General features: G+C 37.7%; 2 protein-coding genes across 2 annotated transcripts; both read left to right on the top strand.

Moving 5' to 3' along the window:
• Positions 1-887: 887 nt before the first annotated feature.
• LOC130087527 (uncharacterized) lies at positions 888-2,638 on the top strand. The gene is made up of 3 exons (XM_056253860.1): positions 888-1,235; positions 1,500-1,782; positions 1,991-2,638. The coding sequence occupies exons 1-3, from the start codon at positions 904-906 to the stop codon at positions 2,636-2,638; spliced, it is 1,263 nt and encodes a 420-aa protein (XP_056109835.1). The 5' UTR covers positions 888-903.
• An 11,895-nt stretch (positions 2,639-14,533) lies between these two features.
• Positions 14,534-22,123, top strand: nucb2b (nucleobindin 2b). Its single transcript, XM_056256170.1, has 13 exons — positions 14,534-14,691; positions 15,542-15,667; positions 15,987-16,094; positions 16,196-16,328; positions 16,589-16,692; positions 18,552-18,737; positions 19,740-19,830; positions 19,910-19,968; positions 20,076-20,168; positions 20,255-20,344; positions 20,893-21,063; positions 21,609-21,669; positions 21,777-22,123. The coding sequence occupies exons 2-13, from the start codon at positions 15,542-15,544 to the stop codon at positions 21,857-21,859; spliced, it is 1,305 nt and encodes a 434-aa protein (XP_056112145.1). The 5' UTR covers positions 14,534-14,691; the 3' UTR covers positions 21,860-22,123.
• Positions 22,124-22,398: the final 275 nt, after the last annotated feature.

Below are 22,398 nucleotides of genomic sequence, written 5' to 3'. Positions count from 1 at the left end.
CATGAGTCAAACGTTACAGTCAGTGCTCTAGGGCAGGGGAGCTCCAGCCCATTAAGTTAACACAGATCCACACGTCAAGATGAGGGCTGATAGAAAGCAGAAAATGTTTGTCGAAAGGACCAGACAACGTATACACCACGACAATGCTACAGAGATTTCTCATCAGGAACACAAGCGACTGCTTTTTTGGTGTTAAATGGTGCTGAAATTCATCTGTGTATATTTATTGATGCACTTTTTAAACAACAGCCCATTGACCAAAGTGCTGTACATTTTAAAAACCACATACAAGGAAAATCAACCGTTAAAAACATAATAAAACCAGAGATTACATAAAATAAATAACCCCCACAGATGGAATATGCAACCAGTTTTGATTACCCTGCCACATCAAATGCTAATGCGAGGAAATATTCTTTTAACTTGGTTAGTGTGGGTGCCAATCTGAGGTAAAGTAGTAAATCATTTCACAGTTTAGGAGCCGCCACTGCAAATGCACGATCTCCACTCATTCTCTGTCTGGTCCCAGGAATCGTAAAGGTCAGCTGACCTTAAAAACTGCTTCGGCTCATATTTCTTACAGTTTTTGCCCGTTGCTTGAACACTATAGACACATGCTTAAACCAAAGTAACATAACTTGAAGTTGTTGTTACTATACCTTAAACAAAGTGTAACCATACCTTAAACAAAAGCGCTGCTTTGCACTTTAGTTGCAATTCTGTAACACACTTGCTCCTTTCTGCAACACACTTGCTCCTACACTACACACTATTTCATACATAGACACTTAGTTCAAAAATTAAATCTCAGGGTACCATTGGGAAAACACATCTATTCAAAATACAACACACATTGGTTAATTTAAAAGACAGACACACACCTGAAAACACTTACTTACAAAAATGAACACCAATCAGCCAGCTACAAAAAGGCCTCAGTTAAGCCATTTTGAGAACTTTGCAAGCATGGAGGCAGGGAGAGCTAGAGGCAGAGGAAGAGGAAGAGGAAGAGGAAGAGGAGGACAGAGAGAGAGAGGACGACAGAGAGAGAGAGGAGGAGGACGTGGTCAAAGAGGCCACACAAGAACCATTATTTCGGATGACATAAGAGCAACTTTGGTGGACCAAGTCATAAACCATGGCCTGACAATGAGGGAAGCTGGGCAGAGAGTCCATCCTAATCTAAGCCGCTTCACAGTTTCATCCATATTAAGGACATTCCGACTGGAAAACAGGTATGTCTTCAACTCTCTACTCTACTCAGACTGTATCTAGAGTATTTACAGTACTGTACCATATCACGTTACTGTATCACATGTATTGTATTCCAGGGTGGCTAAAGCTCCTTTTTCAACAAAAGTGGTAGTTTTGTGAAACATACCATGATAACATGTTGAGATGTTTCAGTACTGTATATGGTAAATACAGTAAAGTTCAGTATACACAGTACTGTAAAAAAGAAGCAAACGAGAACAATTTGTGGTTGCATTTTTCTACAGAATGGCTAGAAGACCTGCTGGGGGTGGACGCCAACGCCTGTTCACCCAACAGCAGGAACTTGCCATAGTGAACCTAGTCAGAGCAAACAATGCAATCCGTCTCCACCAGCTACAGCAACAAATACTTGCAGATAGGCAAGTATTCAACAACATAAATCGAGTAAGCATTACAACTATCAGACGGATCTTGGTAAAGCACAACATGACCATGAAGCAACTGTACAGGGTCCCATTTGAGAGGAACAGTGTCAGGGTCAAAGAACTTCGACATGAATATGTACAGGTAAGTGTTTCAGTCCTTTACATTTACAATAAAGAATGGGTGCACAGTAACAGATGAATATGTACCACTGGATTAGTACCACATAGATTCATTCAGAAAGCTACACCGGTATCTGGGTGGTGGGGTGGGTCGGTTCGATTCTGTATATGTAGTAGTGTAAGTGTGTGCTTTGAGTAAAGCCATCCACAACATGTATTTTTTGTTACAGAGAATCTTGGACATGGATGGAGCTGCCCAGCCGCATGAATGCATTTACATTGACGAGGCTGGATTCAACCTTAGCAAAAACAGACGACGGGGACGTAATATAATTGGCCAAAGGGCAATTTTGCACGTCCCGGGGCAGCGCGGGGGAAATATCACATTGTGTGCTGCCATAAGTCTTCGAGGGCTACTGCACCATCATGCCAAACTGGGTCCCTATAATGCGCAACACATAATCACATTTCTAGATGCACTTCATGATGCAGTTGTACAGGATGGACCAGAGCAGCCCAGGTTTGTTGTTGTCTGGGATAATGTTAGTTTCCATCGGGCTGCTCTGGTCCAGAACTGGTTCACCAACCATGATCAATTTGAAGTTCTGTACTTGCCCCCTTACTCGCCATTTTTAAATCCTATAGAGGAATTTTTTTCCGCTTTGAGATGGCGCGTATATGACCGCCAACCACATGCCCGTATGCCTCTTCTGCAGGCGATGGAACAGGCCTGCGGAGACATTGAGGTGAGGTCAATCCAGGGATGGATTCGGCACACAAGGGGATATTTTCCCCGATGCCCCGAAGCAAGAGAAGACATTGCTTGTGATGTTGATGAGATCCTGTGGCCAGACCCCAACAGACGGCAGGATCCATAAGCCCACTTGCGCACAATTGTGTTTTTCTGTGTTTACAGTAGTGTATTGTTTGTTTTATTTTTGATTTAACTGAATTTACTGTACTGTAAAATATACTAATGTAATGATTTTGAATTCATTATTTAATTTTTTGGTAGTTGTGAAAACATGCCCTCTATGGAACTGAATAAAAACATTGAAAACAAAAGACTGTAGTTTTTTATATAAAGTAGACTAGTGTGTTGCTGCTGATCTGAAAGTGTATTCATATGATGCAAGTGGGTATCATTTTGTCATCAGAGTGACATTTTGACAAAGGATTGTTAGGTTTTGATAGTTTAAATTTGACATAGATGTGAATGGTTTATTTCCCAGTGTTGTGTCTTATTTGCTTGTGTGTAGAGTTTTGACACAATGAGCCAAATTTAGCAAAACGTGTGTAAGCAATAGGCAAAAACTGTAATTCGCCTTTGGCTAAGCCCCGCCCCCCTTAGTTACTGTTGCTACGTCCGACAAACAAACTTCATCTGGGCTCCGGTATCAACATGGCTTATGCTGTGACAGCTCTTCCAGCTGAAATTTGATCAAACTTTTATAAAGCAGCAAATAAAGTGTCCGATAGAAGTAGGCAAAAGGGGCTGCAATATACGTTCGAAGGCTATATTCACGACATACAGGTGAAACGCAAGGAACAACAAGGCATCCAAATAGAGGCAAAAGCATACCGGTCACAGTAAAAAAAAAATGAACCACCGCATATCCTACTAATCGAGACGGAGGCTGGGACTAACAATATCAAGGAGCAACACTGTTCATGCAAAGCTGGGTAGGTCTCTATTCACTTCTATAATCGTTATTACAAAGCAAACGGACTACGCGAGTATAACAATGTATTTATTAGCAGCGTGTGCTAGACGACACTTGTCAGGATTTGACTTCGGTTTGGGAAGGGAAAAAAACAGACACCCCCCTCCAACCTCTCTGGGGAACGCGTATCTGTGTTACAAATGCCCCAGGCACAACGTTTAACCATATTTTTGATAAAACTACGACGGTAATAGCCGGCCGAGACCAAAAAATATGAGACACCCGTGTTAAAGTCAATGGAGCGCTGTGAAAAAGTGTCGGACCATTGTGGGAGCTCGTTCTTGGCTGCGCTGTGATTGGTCAATCTACATTCTAGGGTGTGGCTTAGCCAGAGGCGAATTCCACCAAATACGGGGAAGCTAAGTTAGTGATTTACAGACAAAAAAAAATCTCAATTTTAAAGGCCCACTGAAGTGCCATGAAACATGCAGCATTATTCAATGTGTTGATAGCCTGGTTAAAACCAGACCATTCTCAGTTGTAACTGAGTTATGGTCTGGCAAAGCGTCATAGACAAATCATTTCAGGGGCGTCACCAACGGACGTCGCGGATAGACCTAAACCCAATCAGAGCGATGAAGGAGATGACGTATGCAGAGCGGCGGAGAAACATCTCCGAGTGTTGATCTTTGCTTGGTTTTTAACTAAAAGGAAATGTTCAAATCGCTTAAAACAGACGCGATAGCTGATTCGAACGAGTGATGTTCGACGGCGGCATCCATCTTTGTAATGTAGGCTAAAATCTGCTTCCAAATCCCAGCGCTGTCGTCATCGTGTAAAGCCCGCCCCAATGTTTCTGATTGGTGCCGTGATTTCGGCGGATTGTAAACGAGCTTGAATGAGCTCTTTGCCAGACTAACTTTCAGAGCAAATCTAAATTTGACGGACGTTGTCTGGGTTTTCCCAGGCTAATGTGTTGACGTAATTTCCGCTGAATCAGGAAGACAGGGCGGGACATATCGATCAGCACCTCCCCTTTTTTACAATAGCCAATAGCATTTAGTTTATATCACAGCTCGGCCAGAGGCGTTGAGCTAAAGCCACAGATTCCTCCTAATCTTTAACCACTTCTCCTCCATATCGCTTTAAAATATAGCATTCTGTGCAGAATTCAAATGGGTCCGATACATTTTATCTCGACACGATCATATGATCGCTCTGTCCTATCGTGTCGCTGCATTGGTTCGTATAACACTAATGTGAAACCAGACTTCATTCGCCTCAATGGAAAGCATACACTGTCTGAATCGTTGTAGAAAATAGTAATCGTGTGAACAAATGACAGATTTCAGCCGCAGCTTCAGCATCTATTTATAATGTAGGGGGAGGGACGTTTTAGATTAATCTCTATAGAGAGTATTTGATTGGACAGAAAATATGATGAGAAGTTGATTTCATCAAAATCATTGATTCATATTAACAAAAGTGAGAAACTAAGTTAGAATGCCTATATCTTCTAAATGCGAATTTTGTCATTGTTTTGGAACACACTATAGCTTATAGATAACAAAAAGGCTAATATATTCATACTAAAAGCCAAAAAAAAAAATCAATTTTGATTTCATGGGGACTTTAAAATCGATTCTAGAACAAATCAGCAGCCAATGTAAGGAAGCCAAGACTAAAGTAATACGGTCTCTCTCATATGAGTACCTGTTAAGAGCCTCGCAGGAGCATTTTGTACCAAATGTAAGCAGTTTAGTAATGATTTGTTAACACCCAAGTATAGTGAGTTACAGTAGTCTAACCTTGTAAAAACAAAAGCATGAATGACTTTCTAAATCACACGTGGACAAAAATGTAAGATAGCTGTTAAAGAACATCCACAGATTCCACGCTACTGGCTTGCAAAAGGGGCTAAGCTGCCCGGATTAGAAAAAAAATTGCTTTCTCCTGGTGCTTCAAAGTTTTATCTTCATTTAATGATTTTATGTTTTTATTTTTTATTTAAAAATACCCACAAAAAAACAATCGCACATGGGCAGAAAAGCAAAATTACACACTCGTCTCTTGTCTGACAAAGGGAACTGTCATTTGGCAAAAGGGTCAGACTATTTTCCTACCAATTTCCAAGTCTAAAAGTGAAATCACTCTTCAGCAGTGTCGAGGCGTGCATTTGAGATGTACCGCGGCCCTTTCCTGGAGAGCAGCATTCCAAGTCACTTGAATATTATTTGAAAGCCAAGTGCCATATTTGAACAGTGACACTTCAAAAAGCTTCTCCGTTTTATTGTAAGACACCAGATCTTTTGGGAGAGCCTTTGATATTCTCATTGAAGCTGTATAGACACCTCTCTCGGCTCCAGATGACGAATTCTAAGGAACTTGGAGACACAGATATGCGAGTTCCTTTCATCCAATCATCTCAAGTCATGAAGGGTAAAGCTTAATTTTAAGGGTTAAATATAGAAATCAAGCACATGTTAATGCGCTTTTGTAGATTTATATTTTTTTTGTTTAAGTTCATCCAGTTCCTCCAACATGATACAACCTCTTATCTCTGGGAATCAAATGCAAAAAAAAAAACAGGTTCAGTTCCCATGGGAATGATCAAATGCACACATTAATGCAATGGCGTTTTAGTGTGTTGTTAAGCAAGCACAATCATGACTTGCACATTCTGACAAGCATATAACATTTACCTGTGTATTTGTCTCTTTTTGCACAGATGCTAGCTGTAATATTACGTTTATGTCGTGTGTATCTGATAATCTAATCTCATATAAGATGTTAACCTGCTAGCAAAGCATTTCAGGTCACTGGTTTTCATGGCGTTTACGGTTTATTGCCAGATTTTAAGTGTATGCTGATTAAGCAGTCCAGATAAGAGGACACACAGTAGCCTAAAGTCAATTACCTTAAATAGTCAATCATGGGTTGGCACAAACTGAAGCAGCAGACCCACTGAGGCTCTTTGTGTATCGAGTTTGACTTGTTTGAGGTATTGCTTGGGAAAGCAGAAGCGGTGTACTTTAAAGGAACACCAAACAGAACAGCAAATGCATGATGGGAAAACAGACCTGTTCGCACACAAAAGAAGTCTATTAAAGACAGACGCCATTTCACAAGAAGAGATCTGCAGTGCTGGAAAATCTCGATGCTGAAAATAACAACCTTCGTTTTGTGAACACACATCAAACATTAATACACCTTCTGACGTCTGTACGAAAATAACACAAATACACTATACACACCAGCATTCACAAATCAAACAATATGGAAATATAGAAAAATAAAGTATTTTAAAGATGCACCTTTAATTTGACACTTTCATCTCTGCACACAATTTTCATTAAATGATATTTTAACTTCTTTTTTTTAGTAGTTTTTTTGTGTGTTATTTTTCTGTATAAATGTATTTTTTTAACTGGAAAATACTTAGAGGTACACTATGTAACTTTTTAAAACTTAAAAAAAAAAACTCATGCATTTTGCGTTAGAACATTGTTTTGGTAGTGCTTTGGCTCTGCGTGACTGTACGGATGAATATGGTTATCCTTGAAGATAGAACTACAGCTGAAGACGTTACTATAGACACGGTACTTCCTACAATAAATTCTAGCACAGCTTTACAACAACCATAATGAAATCCCCCTTTACAATAGATCATGCTTTACAGTGAACTCTGTTAAAGAGCTACATATGGCAGTTTATCTGTTCAATAAAATGCCTTGCTGACCCGGTAATAAAAGGCCATCTCTGTGTCAGTTTTACAACATTTCAAATCCCTCAGTTCTCACCATCTCTGAAAAGCCAAGCCAATGTTGATTCTTGTTTTATTACGAGCTCTGTTGCGTTTTCTTTTTGCCAGCAGACTCTCCTCTGTTTGTTTAAAACGGGTGATTCTCCTGAGGTTGGAGATTTAGCTGCTCCATGTCAACCTTTCTCATTCACTGTGACAACTAACCTCTGACCTCCCACACCAGACACACACACACACACACACACACTCTCTCAACTAACCTCCCACAACAGACACGTGTCAAAGGAGCCAGAGCAACTTACGGATAAATTTACAGATATGACAAAACACGCACTGTCAAGTGAAGTAGGCCCATGTACACAATTTCCCTTGAAAACCACTCCTGATATGTCTAAAATACTTAACAATACACTTATAATAGGCCAATCTTAGGGAATCCGGGTAATTCATTTAGTTGTGCATGTCCTAATGAGGATACTAGATTTGCACATTTTAGAGAGCACAGAAGACTGAAATTCTGACTTTTGTCACCTTATTGCAATAAGCAGACAGTTGAGGATCACGTGCGACTTGATTTTTTACATAAATTGTTCAATATTATTTTTTTAAACTCAAGCGTATTTTTAGTCGTCTCAATTTCCAGAGAGTTCATACACACACACACATATATATATTAGAGAAGGTTGGAGGGGAAAAACAACGTTTGTCACATCAACCATGGAAATCAAATCAGAATCCATAAATCTCACTCATGACAACACAGGATACACACAAGAGCGCGCACACACACACGGACAAAGACGCACAGTCTCCTCTCAGGAGCTATAAATCAAAGCCGAGCTGAAGCAGTACTCCTCCTCCATCTATCTGCATTGTGAAGTTCTTGCCGGCCGTTTGGCCCCACAGCCTTGTCAGCACTTCACTGCGATTCCTCAGACCCACATGTATATATTCATTCCGATCACAAAGGCTTATGCCTTATTTATACGCCTGCACAGACGGCACCTTTAGCATCCGAGTGTGGTGTTTAGTTGTAAATTGCTACAGCCATACAACATCACAGAAGCCACTAGTTATGGAAAGTTGCACCGCCTGAGTGTTACTGCAGGGATACGCCACACTTTTTGATTTTCAGTGTATTAGTAAAGTATGTCAGTACAGGGACTTAGACCTCCCACTAGACTCCCACCATTTTTGCTCTTTGGTTCAAAATGTTTAAGAAAAAGTTTGCCTTTATTCTATTCATTCAAAAAACAGTATATTTCTGAACTGCTGAGGTGCATGATGGTCATATGTCACAATAGGCAACAATAAATACAACACGAGATTACATTAAAAATCTGTGACTATTCCAATTAAAAATAATAAAAGTTTAGGGTTATTAACACTATTAAAACATTTTATGACTTGAAATATTTAAATAATTTCAGATTCCGCATTCAAATGAAAAATGTATACAATACAGCAGATTTAAAAAGTCTACACACTCCCTGTTAAAACAGCAGGTTTTTGTGATGCAAAATTAAACAAATATTATATAAGGACTTTAATAACCTGAAAACCAAAGTGAACCCCCACAGATTTTCATAGGATTCAGGTCTGGGCCAGTCCAAAACATTTATCTTTCTTTGACGCCATTCTTTTGTTGGTTTAGGAGGTGTGTGTTTAGATCATTGTCATGCTGAAAGTTCTTATTTCCAATATATAAATTGTATTCTCTTCTCTTGTGATTTCTTGTATTTATTTTTAAAGTGTGCAAATGTGCTCAATATCCCAAACAGATTAAGAATACGGGGAGCGTCACATGTACGGAGCAACCTTGACAGAAATAGTTGCTCTTTCTATCAACTCTTTTTAAAGTGGTCATGATTTTTTACATTTTCAACTTTCTTTAGTGTTCAAAGTTGCTATTTGAGCATGAAAAAGGTCTGGAAAATACCAAAAGTACAAAGTCACTCCAGAGTTATTCTCTATATCAGTGTGCACTGTTTCTGAAACGCCTCCATACACATTATTCCTCAACTAAATTCATACACACACACAAAAAAAAAAAGGGGGCAAGACCTGGTTGAGTTGAGTTTAGTATGCTGAAACTTGCGGTTATGGTAAGAGGCATGACATTTACGAAACAGGCTCAAAGTGGTTGACCAATCACAACACACTGATCCAGCCAACCAATTCGAGCACATTGCACTTTTCAGAAGGAGGTGCTTCACAGAGACCGGAACTAAACCGAGCGTTACTGTCTGACAGACTGGGAAGAGAGGTGCTGCAACAATGCAAAATATCTGAAAAATAACGTGATTTTTGAACATTCAAGCATGAAAACCTATTCTAGAAGACTCCCTGACCAGTTTTCTGTGTCTTCTAATCAAATTTGGAGGGACGCCCTGTTCTTGATAATAGCCTTTCACACATAGTCTTTACTGGTAAATTACCGTTAAGAGATAATGTGTGAACAGGACCTTTTCAAAAATACCAGAAAATTGGTTCCGGCAATTTACCAATGAGGAAAGTTGTAACATTACCGGTGATTTACGGATAATGTGCTCCGTGTGAACACGGAATGAAAATCACCGGTATGATCACGTCAGAACGTGCTGACGTAAGAAGTCTGCTTTGGGCCAATCAAGTTCTTATTAGGCTTCCTACACATTTTCCCATTTCAAAATGCTATAGTTTTCCAGACCTCCTTCCAAAAGAGGTTTAGACCCAACAAATTTAACAGCATTATTTTCAGTAAATAGCACAGGCATCTGTAAATATTATTATTTTCATTGTTTTCTCAAAGTGATAACATGCGCTTGCATGATGAGAAGAAACCTTAAAAGCTTTATAACCTGCATATATTCACCCATGACACATGACTGTAAATGTGGTTTGATGCACCATCACCAAACAGCAAAGTACAGTCTGATTTAGATGATCATTGCTCCTTTTTCTGTTGCTGGTTTGAGTGGCACATGCACATTAATTTAGTGAAGTTCAAAAGAGACTTGCTTATGGTAAAGAATTCATTCAGTCAGTCATTTTCAACAATCAAAACAAATAAATCACTTTTACCACGAAAGCACTCTACTTGTATGTAGGGCTGGGTATTGACAAATTTCACAATTTGATTTAGAGTCTCAAGCATGCGATACAATTCAATTCCGATTTCGATTCAATTCCATATCGATTAATTGCGCTAAGTATCAGGTACAGTACATGGTAAATATTCAAAGAAAATAAATGTCTCCTAATTCTATATATTATGGGAACACCAGTTGGTACATTACAATAATATTACATGTTGTAGTGGTCTTTAAAAGTTACTAGCCTCTCAGCATTTCAACTTTGACATTGATACCATGGAGAAAAAAACTGCCATAAAGATATTTTAAATATTATCTCACAATTTGGCAGCAGATATATTAGGCTGCTGTCACTTTAAGATGTGACGCACGGATCCATTATACTGTTACACATGTATATTCTTTCTCAACTGTTTACGCTCACTTGTGTTTTCGTGAATACTCGCCAAGACGGGCATTTTGACGTTATTTTGTGTGTATTTTAAGTGCAATAAGCAGCAAAAAATAACTCTGTTTAGTACTGAGAGGCAGCTTTATGTGTGCACTGCAGGAGTATAAAATATGAGGGAGGGAATAAATAAAATTATGTGCAATACACGCAATCCCACGCTGAAATGCAAGCTGTAACAGCAATCGATAAAAATCTAGAAATCAATATTTTTAACTTAGCCCTATTACATATATATATATATATATATATATATATATAACAGGACAATACAATTGCAATAAAAACATTAAATATATTCATTTAGAAATATGTACAGATGTTTTTTTTAACTGGTCTCAGACTTTATATTGCAGCATTTATTTTATTCATACATTTCCAGGCACAGGAACAGCCAGTTTAATTATGTTGCTCAAATGTCTTTGTTGTTTCTTAGATTAAATCTACAAAAACCACCAGATGGCTCTATTGACTACATCTTTAGATAAGTTTCTTTAAACAGCAGCTGTTTTCAAAAGGTTATGAGAACAACATATGCTCAGGAAGAAAGGAACAAATAAGGATGGTGACGCTTACCTATATGATGCCGTTTTGTATTACAGAAGCAGTACCTGAAATTATCTTTGACTTCTCTAAATCCAGACATAATATAATTGGGCGATCTGACTCTGCACTTAATAAAGCAAATTTTCCTGACAACATTACCTAGAAAATACATCATATAACGTTTAAATAATTCATTAACAAGGAAAAGAAAAAGCTAAATCTATCCGCAGATGGCATCAAACATGACCACCAAAAAAAGTATTACCTTAAATACTTTTTATTTTATTTTATTATACTTAAGCATCTTCCCAACTAACCTACCTGGTCTTATTCTTTATACTGTAACTAGAAAGTTAGAAACACTTACATACAAAGACATCAATTAATTCGTTCATGTATTAAAATAGGAACTTAATCTTGTGTCTGTCTTTATGTTCAGCACTGTTACACTGACTCAAAAGCACTGTTTAGGAAAGGCCTGCATATCCTATTGATAGACTTTAAGTGCCATCTAATGGCTAGATATAGACATTGCAAAGAGATAGAGAAAATATTTCTAATAAAATGCTTAAAAGCCAAAAATGTGTAGTCGATCTTGTATTGTAAAGACATGATTTGCAGCTAATCCTACCATAATTATATCTAGGATACAACAGCATTTTAGATCTTAAAAATATATTAAATTGTTCTATTTGAGTCCTATGGGGCCAATTCATTTCTGAGGTAGCCTACATTATGTTCTTACCCATTTGATTGACGTTAGTTGCATTTCTCAGAAGCAGAAGTCGTCATTGGGTAAACTTCTATAATGGTGAATGAGAGACTACTACATTAAATATATTTTTCGTGTTCCCATTTGCTCATAGCCTATAGCAAAAGAGAAACTCCAAAACAGTGTTCTCACAACTTTCAAAAAGAGAGAATATAGACGATAATGGCAGCATAGGCGGAGTTTGACATTCGAGCCAGGGGGGGCAAAAAAAAAATCATTGTAGCATTCATTCATTCATAGTAATCATTAGGCGCGTTTCCATTACAGATTTGCGCAAAACCTTGCGACTTTTTCTAAATGTCCATAAAAAAACTATTGCGAAATGACGGCGTTTCCATTAATTAACCGATGTTATGCGACTAAAATGTATTTTTTTCCTCTCGCGATAAGTCATTCCAAAAACCATGGTAAACGCATGGTAGGTTTAAAGCCTAGGCTATATATCACAGCCACCGCACTAGACATTATTATTATTAATGGAAGGAGACGTGGTGTTATCCAAGCATTAATGGCAGACCCTTAATACTGCGAACGGCACATAGCCTGTAGCCTAAGAGTTCCTGGCTGTTTCTCCCTCATTTCTGCTCCGAGGTCTTGATTGTGGCATTTCTTTGAGGTTTAGAATCCAGTATTCCTGTAATTATTGTTTCTTTTATGAATTTAATAAAGAACTCTGTCTCGTATTATGTCCAAACGGTCAGTGTACTTTTGTGTCCATTCGTTTTTCCTTATTTAACCCGTAATTGCAAAACGAAAAATAAACGGTTGTATTTTTAAAACGCAAAGTCGAACACCAAAATTTTAATTTTAACTGCTACACACCAAATGCTGCGCAAAATAATTAATATGGACGAATTTTCAGATTTTTGTTTATTACTTTTTGCCCCTTTATTAAACATTTAAAATATTGACAAATTAATATGAAAAAAAAATGTAGATTTAACTGGTTTTCTAAGGCCAAATTAGAACCTGGAAATTATATTTTTCCCGTAGTGCTGAATGAGAAGATAACCACAGGCTATACAGAAAGGGGATTTATAGGTGAGTTATAGGCTATAATAATTAATAAATGTGTCTGAAAAAATAACAAGGCATTTTAATTGTTTATTAATAAAAAATCAGTGTCGGCTAAAACATATCTCCATCTCCGCTGTAAGGATGCACCTTTAGAGAGAAATGCACCTCTCATACCGATTACATAATCAGAGGGTATTAGCTTTCGATTCGAATTTGTTCGTTTTAAAGTGGACATTTCAAGCTTTAGCTTAGGCTATTTTGTTTCAGTTATAGCGCTTCAGTTCACGGAGACCATGAAGCGCGCCTGATTGTTTTATTTTATTTTACAAAAGCACAACGTTTTCTTGTTATTGTGAGTGTACACAAATAAAAGTAGTTGCGAATAATGTATTATTATTTTCTGACCAGAAATGATAGAGTAGGCTAGCCTATTTTAAGTTGTTTCCACTGTTGATAGGAAAATGCAAGTGTTCGCGCCCGCGCCCCGCGCCTCCGTGCCATCCAGTGCGCACTCCACATTCCGCACACACACTTGGATATGCGTCAAAATCTTGTTTAGCCTATTTGTGATCATCTTAGCCCTGTATTATGAATGATACGTGACGAATTGCTTTGTTCCTTTTTTTTTTTGATAAGCGTCTTCTACATATGTAGCCTAATAAATGTTATAATAATGATGATAATAATTATTATTATTATCCCCGCGTCTTCTCTAAGTCAGCTGACTGTAAATGCGCAAAACCTGTTTCCATTGCAGTTTTTTTTTACTAAAGCAGTATATAAAATCAGATGTGTATTACCTACCACCATTTAGTTGTTTTGTGTTATTTAAAATATTTATAATATATATATATTTTTACAATGCAAAAAAATTTTTAAACGGGTTTCAGCCACCAGGGGGGGCAATGCTCCCCCTGCCCCCCCGCAAACTCCGCGCCTGAATGGCAGTCAGAAGAAAGATGTTAATTGTACTGTCACTTCAGCATCCTCACAGGATAATGTTGTTGTTTGTTTAAAAAAAGAAATGCAACGGTAATATAATAGAAAGTACAGTAGTATAAGTGTACATACATTTAAAAAAAAAAAATGTACTTTTTACATGATTTATGATGCTAATGACAGTTCAAAGTAAACCCGTCATCACAGTCTGTGAAAAAGTCCTTTGTTAACGCTAACCAGTGACTAATATATATGTTCCAGTCTTTTAACATCTGGAATTGAACGTCAGAACCCACCTTACAAACACAACCAAGGTAACAGTTGAGTGATGGTTGTGTCGTCTTGCCAAAAGAAGCGTGAATGACACTCAACTGTTTCAATTTGGAGCTGTGTGGAGTGGACAAGTGAACGCCACGTACCTCTTATAACAAGCGCACTTGCCAAGTTGCCATGGGAACCTTTGACAGACAGATAACATGCCCAATGACAGACCAACGCTTAAAAATCAAAGGAGGAAGCGCCACGGTTCCTCCAATCACCAGAGCGAGGGGCGTGGCTAAATCGTTGCCATTAAGGAACTGTGTTTAGCACATCAGGTAAAACAAGTTGCAAATGATTTGTCAGAGCGATTATCTGTAAGGCTTGATCGAGACGAAGACAGCTACATCGAGAGAGTGTGTAAATACTACTCTCAGGGGATCTTTTAGGGTAGGTGCTCACCTGTTGCGTCTTACAATATCAGCTGCTATTCTGTTACAGCTGATGCTTAGACACGTATGGTGGGGGTAATATAGTTTTGTGTTCAAAGTAAAAGAAGGTAAGAAATTCGCGCCATTTATTACCTATTGTTTACCGATATGATTTCAGTCTGAACACATAATTTGGGTTTATTTGCTCGTAATTATTGAAAACGATATCTTGCATGTTACAGAGAGTGACAAGGTTTATCTAACACGTGCCAGTGACGTCACGCTTTGGTTGTAGTTAAGCTCCCTTTAAAAACAAAAAAGATAATGACGTATAAATGTTTTGTTTTAGTTTGTATTCATAACAAGTTTGTATTTAGTTTGCATCACTTTACTAAAGACGATGATTGGCCGTTAGTGATGACACCTGCTGCTAGGGATAGTTCACCTAAAACTGAAAATTATGTCATCATTTACTCTTACTCAGCCTCAAGTTGTTCCAAACGTTTATGAGTTTTTTTTTCTTCTTCTGCTGAACACAAAAGAAGATATTTTGCAGAATATGGGTAACCAAACAGTTGATGGGAAGTCAAATTGGGTTTATCAACTGTTTGATTACCAGAATTTAGTTTTTAAAATATTGTGTGTGTGTGTGTGTGTGTGTGTGTGTCTGTCTGTGTAGGAGAAGAAAGAATTTCATGCAAGTTTGGAACAATTTGAGAGCAAGTAAATGATGACAGAATTGTCTTTCTTTTTTACTTATATGTACACAGCATGTGTGTGTGCAGTAATTCAGTCATATATATGCACTTATTCAGTCTACTAAGTTATCAACATCAAAAATGACCTGTGACGTTCATGTCCTTTCACAGATGTGGGGACCGTCACACTGCTGCTTGATACTCTGTCTGTGGGCTTGTTTGGATGCACTGCCAGTTGCTGTGGATAAAACCAAAGTGAGCCCTCCCGTCGAGGAACTGGGCCCACCGAAAAGTGAAGTTAGTAATCTGATTTAATTTAAAAAATAGTTTTTAACTTTATACTAGTATACAAGTGTTCATACTAATGTGAGATATGCTGGTCTATTGTTTGAATGGGTGTGACGCTTTTTGCTGACATACAGTTTGAAAACTTCAGAAAGGTTTTGTAAGCATGTATTATAAACAGTATAATGTGATGCTTACAATAAGGAGAATGGGGTGTGTTTGACCTAGACAGAATGGCTACACGTTCATTATCCGGTGCCCGTGGGTTTAAAAAGATTGTTCCTGGTCTCCTTTTTACTTCAATGTGTACATCTAATTTACATTTATTTAGGACACTGGATTGCACTATGATCGATATCTCAGAGAGGTTATTGACTTCCTGGAAAAGGACCCACATTTCAGAGATAAACTTCATAACACAGACATGGAAGACATCAAGGTATTGCAGCACTTTATTTTCCAATTTTACTTTGCAGAGGTTAAATCAGATTGTCTAAACACTGTGTTGCTTACCTCTCACTCCCTATTTGGCGAAAACAGCAAGGGAAGCTGGCTAAAGAGTTGGACTTTGTCAGCCATCACGTGAGAACTAAACTTGATGAGCTAAAGAGGCAAGAAGTGAACCGACTGCGCACCCTAATCAAAGTCAAACAAGACATGAATGGAGAAAAAGGTAGCACAGGAATCTCATTACAAGCACAACTGTTTTTGTTATTGTCTTGTAGCATATCGTGAAATGTCCTCCACCATCTCCTTTCTTTATTTACGGCCGGCAGGCTCGGAGAGCACAGATATGGAAAGATACAGAATGTTTTATCTGAGAGTGTCATTCATCAAACTCAATATCACGGTTTACTTTATAGGCCAGTAACTCTAGCCTGCTGCAAAGACAAGAAACATATGAAAAATGAGATGCTTTCCATTTCCCTCAAGGTACGACAGTGGACCACCAGGCCCTTCTGAAACAGTTTGAGCATCTGAATCACATGAATCCACACACATTCGAGGTGGAAGACTTGGATCGCCTCATTCAATCGGTAGGGTCTAAATCAGACTTCCTGTTGGTTTCATTCTACATTCACTAATAAATGTCACACATTTGTAGCCTGACTTCGTCATACTCATATTCTAGTCAGAATGTGAGTGATACTGCTCCATAGGGCTTTGATTATGAGGCGTGTCTTAACCGAACCAGGGAAAAAACAAACTCTGCACTCAATCGGATAGACCTACAACCAATCAGAGCAACGCAGTAAGTGTTTTTTTTAATGAGCTACGCAAAGTTGTCAAGAGAACACAACTACACGCACGCTGGAAGAAGTAGTAAAATAATGAGTGTTGCTTCTTTTACTTGGTCCTCCATGAGTGCGACCAAAGGAGAAACCACAACGACCACAGGGCTTTCATTGCGTCCCGTCTTCTTAGTGACCATCGGAGCCAGCTGATAAAATAAACTTTTGCCGTATCCCGTAGGAAGGACGGCAAACACATCTTTCCAATCGACAAATGCCTAGATTGCAGTTTTCTGTTCGTCTTTTAAAATGAATGCGCTGTCGATTTCTTTTACAACAGACTCGATAGCGGGATCTCTACATCTCAGTTCTCCAGCTGCAGTCATCTCTGAGGGAAACCAGTTCAACCCTAGCGCTCTTTGATAACGTGATGATTACATAACTGCAGATCATCTGTCCATCATCGTATAACGCCCGCCCTGGCAATTTGATTGGCCCGACTAATTCTGAACCGATCATAATTACTCCTCAATGGATCGAGTCCAGACCGAACTTCCCGACCAAAAAATGTTGTGGGCGGGGTTCGGGCTGGCATTTTACATTTTAGGCTGGTGAAAATTTTCTGGACATAAGTATTTATTACTATATTATATATTTAAAGATCAAATAAAATGTGAGGTTTTTTTCCCCTATGACAAAGATTTTATTGATTTCGCTGTTTCTCCTTCCGTATTTTTGACCAAAAAAATGACAGGTAATTTATCACAAGCAAGCATCATACGAGAGAAGCCAATCTCTATCTCTCAGTGAAACTGCACCTGTCACAAAAACCTTTCAATATTGTTCCTGTAGCTCAAACAGTACAGCATGATGCTAGCAACACCGAGGTCATGTTCTTGAATCCCATGGACTGCATGAACTGTGCATATTGACACACAAACCCACCTCCCCTCAATCACTTGTTACACTTGCTCTGGATGAATATTGTTGGTGTTACAGGGTTTAAATTTCGGCGAGATTGTGCTTATTGCGCATCATTTTCTAATTTCTGCAGATTTTGTTCTCGCGCACATCAAGCCGCATCTCAGTACTAAATTGAGTTATTTTTTGCTGCATTGCGCTTAAACAGTCAAATACACACAAAATAATGTCAAAATGCCTGTCTTGGCAAGTTTTTACGTAAACAGTCAGTTATGTTTTAAGTGAATGTAAACAGTTGAGAAAGAAATGCATGTGTAACTGTAATGGATCCATGTGTCAGGTCTTAAAGTGACAGCAGCCTAATATACCTGCTGCCAAATTATGTGATATTAAAAATATCTTTATGGCGTTTTTTCCCCCGTTGTATCGATGTCAAAATTGTGGCCAGTGAAAAGTTGCTTTAGATATGTAAATGTAATGTAAATTTTGGTGGCTTAATGTGTCCAAGATTAATTTCTGATAATAGATAAAAAGGAAAAAGTTGTACAGAAGACTTCTAACAAGACTCTTACAGGTTCTAATAAAGTTACTAATCAAGTAGGAAGTTTTATTTGCCAAGTGCAATTTAAGTTTACTTGGCAGTTTTGGGTGGAGATCTACACAGTGAGTTGTTGGTCTCTGCTTCACATTCACATTTTCCTTTATACTGGTTTCCTTTTCTTTCTTTTTTTTTGTTTGTTAAGGCCACTAATGACCTGGAAAACTTTGACAAGGAGCGACACGAAGAGTTCAAGAAGTACGAGATGATGAAGGAACTCGATCGGAGGGAACATCTTAAGACGCTGGATGAGGAAGCGCGCAAAAAAGAGGAGGAACACTACGAAGAGATGAAGAAGAAACATGCAGACCATCCCAAAATCAATCACCCTGTAAGCAAAATACACACTTCTTGAACTACTGTTATCATCAAATAAGCCAGTTTATGATATTGCTTAATTCTATTATCATTTTTTAATTCTATTATAAATAGAAGCATTTTCACGAGTGGTCCACATTTTTTTTAACACTTTCTATGTTTATGTTTAAAGTCGCTTAAGATGGAAATTCACCCAATCTATTTTCTAAATTCACGTTATTGATTTTAGAGAGTGGTGCAGTAATGACATATTTTTATAGGCTAAAACCTGGAAATGAGTTAGAATTTTAGCACTTCCAGTTCCATCTTCCAGAATTTTAGCACTTCCAGTTCCATCTTCCTGAAGTCAATGGGTTTTTTGAATGGATTTATGGTTAAACACAAGCTCAAGATATTTTCACGTTTTGTTCTGCGATATAAAATACATCAGTAATATCTTTTTTACTTGTGGGGTAACGTGATTAAATGAGCTGAACAGGTAAACTCATCTACACAGCCTCATTGCGTTTACAACTCGGACTTTCAGAGAAAATGTTTTAAAGACTGAAATTTAGTGATGTGACTTTGTGAAGATTATCATGTAATATCATGAAGAATCATAAGCTTTTGTTTGTCACAGACTATATTTTCTGCAATAATCTGGAAAAATCCTATAGTTTTTTCGTCAAGGGAAACCGGGTTGGCCTACAAAAATGCATCATCCCTTTACCACTTTACTGTGAACAATTTTTAATTAAAATGTGATGTATGCAAGACTTCTCCAATCAATCGACTGCAAGTTTGCGTTCAAATCTGCCAATCAAAAAACGATTCATAAGAATCAAGATCTCTCCTACTTTTTTCTTTTCTATAACCCGTTTCACTTCGTCAGAATATGAAAGGAAAGATCTGTCACTATTTCGGTTACACCACATTTTTAAATGTTGGATAATTAAAGATTTTGAGTAAATTACATTTGAATCATAAAATCTAACATTTAAAATGTCATTGTTGAGGATTTGTTCTGCATAAATAGGGTAGTCAAGACCAGTTGAAAGAGGTCTGGCAGGAATCTGATGGGTTGGATCCCAGTGAGTTTGACCCGAAGACGTTCTTCAACCTGCATGGTGAGATCATTGAGCTTGTCCGTTCTGAACACAGTAGATGATATCACTGCACGACTCTGACATCTGTTTGCTCTCACAGACACTAATGGAGATGGCTACTTCGATGAGCAAGAGCTCGAGGCGCTGTTTACCAAAGAGGTTCCACTTAATAACCTTTCCGTTCAGGGCTAACACAATAGTGAATCTTTGACAATGACGTGGCTTTATGGGATGCTAACTCTGATGTTTGTCTCCACCGTGTCCAGCTAGAGAAGATCTATGATCCCGCACGTGAAGAGGATGACATGCAGGAAATGGAGGAGGACAGACTTCGTATGAGAGAGCATGTGATGAATGAGGTGGGAGAATCATAGCTGGGGATTAAATGTGGTAATGATATTATTTTAAATCTTGTAATTATTTATTATGTATTGTCTGTCCATAGATTGACACTAACAGAGACAGGCTTGTTTCACTAAATGAATTTATTACTGCCACAGATAGGAAAGAATTTCAAGAGCCAGGTGGATGGGAGGTAATTTAACATTTTAATTCAACATGAAATTAAAATCGACCCTGTTTGTGAACGGTTTCATGATATTTACTGTTTTAACGTTTGGGGTCAGTTTTTTTTTTTTTTTTTTTAAAGAAATTAATACTTTTATTCAACAAGGTCATACATTTATTAAAGACATTTATAATGTTACAGATGAAATAAATGTTCTTTTGAACTTTCTATTCATTAAAGAATGCTGAAATTTTTTATTATTGTTTCCACAATTTTAAGCAGCACGGCTGTTTTCAATATTGATCATTAGCATTTTTCATATTAGCAGATTAGAATGATATCTGAAGGATTGTCACTGAAGAAATAGGAATAAATTACATTTTAAAATACAAAGTTATTTCAAATTATAATAATAAATCACAATATTACCATTTTACTGTAGATTTGACTTTTGACTAAATAAATGCAGCCTCGGTTGAACATAAAACGTTTTAAAAAATCTTACGACCCCAATCTTTTGAGAGGTAGAGTAAAATTGTCTTTACATAAATGTCCTTTGTCTGCTTCCTCTGGAGACTCTGGAGCAGAATCCAGTCTACACAGAAGAAGAGTTGAGAGAGTTTGAGGAGCATCTCGCTCGAGAGGAGCACGACCTTAACCTGAAGACAAATGACCTTCTGAAACAGCGGGAGGAGCTGGAGAGACAACAGGACCAGCTTAACGCCAATAAACTGGAACTACAGCAGGTAGAAGAGCGACCCTAACTTGCACCCAGACACTGAGTGAGAGATACACGGGTTCCCCCATTATGATTTTTGGCAATATTTCCAAATCAATTAAGCACCCCCAACCATTTAAAGAAAGGTTTTAATTTTTTTTTTTACTTTAGTCTATATAATATAATTGTTTCCAATATCATTCAAAAGTTTAGGGACCGTAAATGGATTTTAAAAAGCAAAGTATTAATGGCTGGTGGAAATTCATCTTTGCCATTACAGAAACAAATTACATTTTTAAATGTATAAAACAAATTCACATTTAATACTATATTTTTTATCAAATAAATGCAACCTTGATAAGCAAAAGAATCTTCTTTCAAAAGCATAAATCTTACCAACATTTGATTGAGTGAAAAACATTTTGTTGCACTGCATTTACCTGATGCTGACATTCTTGTCATTATAAACTATTACCTTTTTTAAAACATAACGGAAATGTGTTCAAGCTAGTACTGCCTTACCGCAAAACTTTCAAACATTGTATTAATTATTCACCTATTTGTTTCCTTTAGGCGGTTCAGCACATGGAGCGGTTGAAAATACAGAAAACAGAGACTCCAGTGCAGGCCAAAGGTCGGTGCAGTTCTTTTACATTTTTGGGGTTAAAGTCCTATGCCCTGTCACAAGGAACAAAATATTGATTTTCTATCATCATTTTCTTTGTTTTTTGGCAAATGCAGTGCCTTCTGCTGTGGAGGTAATGCCTGGGGACGCTCGGCCTATGTCACAAGGTCACCAGCAAGACCTTCCCGCACATTTTTAGCAGCTCAAGCTCTTCTCTGTGTCTGTATGGTGTATGTCTGTTGTATGTAATGTAAAATATTTCCCTTCTCACATTCAAAAGAACCATTTACTGTCTCTTAGCAAATACATTGGCATTCCTTATTATCAAACACAAAACAATATTCACCAAACTTTAGTAATTGTATCCCAAAGTATGTAATCAGACAATCACACTTTTGTCTACAGTTTGTGAGGACAGGGACTGTACTTGAAATGTGTGTTTAGAGATGTTAACTATTTTAAATGGTCTGATTTGCACAAACCTCAGAAGATAAATCTCTCTTCATATTTAGTCATATTAAAAGTACTACAATTCAGCATTCCTTCTGTACAACACTTCCAATACTAAAGATTTAGGTGTAAAATAAAGGTGCAGAGAATAAAAAAACACATTAATATCAACACAGGATAACCATAACAACATCATCACATACAAACATTTAATTAAATACAGGCTACATTGGCATTGTTTTGTAATACATCTTTTTACTTTAGCTTCAGTTGAAAGTCAATCCTAGA

Source organism: Rhinichthys klamathensis, unplaced genomic scaffold (genome assembly GCF_029890125.1).
Source record: "Rhinichthys klamathensis goyatoka isolate OS25496 unplaced genomic scaffold, OSU_Roscu_1.1 h1tg000005l_1, whole genome shotgun sequence".
NCBI lineage: Eukaryota > Metazoa > Chordata > Actinopteri > Cypriniformes > Leuciscidae > Rhinichthys > Rhinichthys klamathensis.
This window is presented reverse-complemented; position numbering and strand designations above follow the sequence as displayed.